This window comes from Poecile atricapillus, chromosome 28, assembly GCF_030490865.1.
Source record: "Poecile atricapillus isolate bPoeAtr1 chromosome 28, bPoeAtr1.hap1, whole genome shotgun sequence".
NCBI classification, from domain to species: Eukaryota; Metazoa; Chordata; class Aves; order Passeriformes; family Paridae; genus Poecile; species Poecile atricapillus.
The window spans coordinates 712,549-716,440 of record NC_081276.1 but is presented as its reverse complement, the minus strand read 5'-3'; the positions used below and the strand labels follow the sequence as shown (position 1 = coordinate 716,440).

The 3,892-nt window shown below is 62.4% G+C and overlaps 1 protein-coding gene across 1 annotated transcript; it reads right to left on the bottom strand.

Moving 5' to 3' along the window:
• Positions 1-1,281: 1,281 nt before the first annotated feature.
• LOC131589483 (basic proline-rich protein-like) lies at positions 1,282-3,511 on the bottom strand. Its single transcript, XM_058859047.1, has 3 exons — positions 3,392-3,511; positions 2,595-2,779; positions 1,282-1,876 (listed from the first exon to the last, which is right to left on the bottom strand). The coding sequence occupies exons 1-3, from the start codon at positions 3,509-3,511 to the stop codon at positions 1,282-1,284; spliced, it is 900 nt and encodes a 299-aa protein (XP_058715030.1).
• Positions 3,512-3,892: the final 381 nt, after the last annotated feature.

Sequence of the window (3,892 nt, the reverse complement as noted above, 5' to 3'; positions counted from 1 at the left end):
GTCCCTCCTGGCCCCAAGCAATGATGTCCCCTCTGATGTCGCCTCTCCTCCCTGCCGGTCCAGGATGGGATCCCCCATGGGAGGGATTCTGCCCTTTCCCAGGGGATGCGGAGTGTGGGGCCGGGACAGGGCAGAGCAGAGGGGTTTGGGTTTGTGAGGGGAAGGTCACAGGGCCACGGCTCCTCGGGCACAGGGGAACGGGGAGCCGCTTGTCCCCAGGGGTGGTGGCACCCCCAGCACCCCCTGAGGTCCCACAGCGGGGGGATACCGTGGGGGTGTGGATCCAGCCCCACCGGCTGCCAAACCCCCCAGCCCTCGCTGTGGCTCCATCCCAGCTCCCAGCAGCTTTCCCAAAGGCTCCATTCCCAGCTCCTTTAGATTTGGGTCCCATTCCGAACACAAAGCGTCGCTTCGAAACGACTCGTGGTTGCCAAAGGGATCGAAATAACATTTTCTGGCGAAGATTTCACTTTGTTTTTTAAAAACGCTGCTTAGAAATGGCTCGGCGCTGTCGGTCCCTCTCCTGCCACCGCCAAATTCCAGAGATTTTGGAGCTGATCCCACCTGGCTCCAAAATTCCTCTTATTCTGGGAGAAATTTCCCGGCTCCATCCCCCTCTCTAAGAGCCAGTGTTGGACCTGGGTGTGCTTTGGGAAAGATAGAAACAGGCTTGGACTGCTGGTGGGTCTGCTTGGCTCCCTGGGCTAGGAAAAACTTGTTCCAGGAAGAGTGTGGAGGAGCAGGGGGAAGGAGTGGGAGAAGCTGGATCAATCCTGCCCAGGTTGAACCAAGTCCTCCTTGTGGAGGGAGAGTGGTCCCAGCAAAAATCTCTGTTCTCCCATCCCTGGTCATGGAAGCGCTCAGAGGGGGATGGTGGTGGCCACGGGGGGATGGTGGTGGCCACGGGGGGATGGTGGTGGCCATGGGGGGTTGGTGATTGCAGATTCAAGCACCTGATACAAACCCCAAGGCCGCAACCATCTCCCCACGACATCTCCCTTACCCCCATCTCCATCCCTCTCAGCTCTGCCTTCATCCTCCACTCTTCATCCCCATCACTCCCGCTCCTGCCTTCCCCTCCTGCACCCCCCGGCTCCATCACCCGCGGCTCCCGCACCGCCGCTCCCGGTGCCACCGGCTCCGCATCCCCACGGGCCGAGGGCGCCGGGGAGGAGCGCCGGGAAGCGGCGAGCGGAAGATCAAGAGGAAAATGATCAAAGGAGGGATGTGGGTGAGCGCTGGCAACCCTGTCACCCTGGAGACGGGAAGCAAATATTTGGGCTAATGGCACTCCCGGGGAGCAGGACTGGGCGCTTCCCATTGTCGGGTGACAATGGGGACGGGCAGCTGCCACCGAGCCGCTCTCAGGGCCGGCGCGGGGGGAATTTGGGCTCTCGGCGGCTCCTGACGGGAATTGGGGGTGAGGCGGTGCTGGGTGCCCGGAGGAGGAGGCTGAGCCGGGGGGATGAGCTGGGGGATGTTGTTTGTCCGGGGGGATGTTGTTTGTCCGGGGGGATGTTGTTTGTCCGGGGGGATGTTGTTTGTCCGGAGGGATGTTGTTTGTCCGGGGGGATGTTGTTTGTCAGGGGGGATGTTGTTTGTCCGGGGGGATGTTGTTTGTCCGGGGGGATGTTGTTTGTCCCTTTCCTGCTCTGGCAGGGATGCTCGGCTGGGGAATTCAGGGGGAGCTGGAGGGCAGAAGTCGCTGTCCCGCAGTGCCACCGTGTCACAAGGCCAGCAGCACCGTGGGCTCCGTCCCCTCCCGCGGGGATCTGTCCTGGGCTCAGCCTTTCCCACCGGCTGGAGGGAGCGAATCCTCCCTGAGCCTTCCTCCCGCAGCCCCGGGGATGCTCCTCCGGCCCAGCCGGGAGGGAAACTGAGGCACAGAGAGCTCAGACAGGCAGCGAGTGCTGGGAAGGGGCCGCAGGAGTATTTGTATTTGTGTACACAAATAAATACACGTTACTTTTTTAATATATCTTTTAATAAGCTCAAGCGAGTGGTTGAACACAGAGAACACTTAAAATTAAATATAGCCTCAAATATCTCCAGCTCTAAGCCAGTGGTGCCTTTGCAGCCACATCTTTAAGACACGGGGAGGGCACCCAGGCTGCCACCTCCCACCCTCCTGCTTGGGGACAGCCGGCAGAGGTGACAACACGGCCCTTGGTGGCCCTGGGCCACCCAGGCACCGGCAGATGTGGTTCTGTTGCCCTGGGCGAGGCAGGGTGGGCACAGCCCGGGGTCCTGGGGAGGACAGGATGCTGGTAACAACTATAAAAATATCAATATTATCAATAATGATACTACTAATGATGATAATAGCAATAATAATAATAATTTTCAATCTCAATTTTAATAACAATGCTGACACTGAAAGTACTAATATCATTAATAATATTATTATTAACGCTAATAATAATAGCTGGCAAAAGGCTTTTGCCTCGTGCCCCCGCCTGTCCCCACAGCACAGCACCTGACGTGCGCCCGTTCCAGGAGCGTGATGGAATTGGAGTGACACGGAGGAAAATCAATCTGAATGAATGAGGTCACCTGCCTCATAAATAATTCATCAAAGGCTCGTGGTGCCGCACCTCGGCCCCGAGAGCCGCTGGGGGAGCGGCACGGCCGGGCTGGGGCCGGGGGTGCCCGGGGGTCCCGGGCTGGCTCCAGCCTCGCCCGGGACTCGCTCCGGGGCTCGGGGTCCCGGGGGGTCCCGGGGTGTCCGGTGCCTGCTGGGCCGCTCCCGGGGCCGTGCCGGGACCGTCCGGGGCTGGGCCTGGGGCGTGACAGGACCCGCATCTCTGGGAAGAAGCCACGAGGTCCCTTGGCAGCCCCCACGGCCCAGGGGTGACCCCCCAGCACCCGAGCGCTGCCAGCAGCTGCCCCGGGGACGCGGCAAAGGGGCTTTTGTGTCCCGGGAGCAGCGGGCAGGTGCTGGAGGTGCGGGCAGGAAGGGCGGCAGGCGCGGGGATTACAGCGGGAAGAAAGCGGCGCACTGTGAGCCCGGCAAATGTTTTAATTCCCTTTAATTCCCCGGCTGCACCGTGAGCCTGGACTCGTCCCCGGGGTCATCGACCCTCCCCGTGCGCACAGGGCTCTTCCCAGCCTCCCTCCTTGGAGCCGTTTCGCAGGAAGGCGAGCAAAGGAGCCCAAAATGTTGGAAAAGAACATCTTGAAGCCCTTCTGCCATCTGTTGTGCTTTCAGCGCAATTAAGCAGGCAGCAGCCGTGCCAGGCAGCCGGAGCATCCCTGCCTGCAGCAGCCGTCCCCCTGCCAGGCCTGGGAATCCACCCCGGGGGGCTGCGGGTGGCTTTTCGGGTGCCCAGGGCAGCTGCTTGGCAGCTGGCAGCGGGCACAGATGTCCGGGCTGTGGTTGCTTGGCAGGTGCCTGGGAGGAGGCAGCTCCGCTCTCCCGGCGCTCCCGGCTCTCCCGGCTCGCCAGGGCGGGTGCCAGCCCAGCTGTCCCTCCCCGGGGGTCACAGGGGTGCTCTGGGCCCTGAGGAGGCATCGCGGGGTGCAGGTGGGGGGCGGGAGGGGGACAGGGACACACTGACAGGTGGCTGTGGCACCCCAAAACCTCCTCTCCTGCCGCCTGGGGCTGCCTGGCCGGGCGAGCCGGCTGCCTCCTGTCACCGCACACCAGCGAGGCCACCACGAGCCGCCACAGATGGGGCTCCGAGCCTGGCTGAGACCTGCCCGCCTCATCTCAGCAGCCCCGAGCGCTCCCGCACCCGCACCCGCACGCCCCGAGGCTCCGTGGGGGGATTCTCCTCCGGTTCCGCGGCTGCCGCCAGCTCCGGGCTTGTCACCGATTCCCTGAGCTGCCGCCGGCGCTCTCTTCGCCGGCAACATCGGTTTATCCCCTTGATCTTGCCGGGAACTGGGAAGC

Coding starts and splice junctions, on each gene's coding strand:
- LOC131589483 (XM_058859047.1), bottom strand. CDS start 3,511: ATGCCTCCTCAGGGCCCAGAGCACCCCTGTGACCCCCGGGGAGGGACA. Junction 2,780..3,391: donor GCGGAGCTGCCTCCTCCCAG/GCACCTGCCAAG, acceptor GTCACGCCCCAG/GCCCAGCCCCGGACGGTCCC. Junction 1,877..2,594: donor CAGCGGCTCTCGGGGCCGAG/GTGCGGCACCAC, acceptor TCTGTGCCTCAG/TTTCCCTCCCGGCTGGGCCG.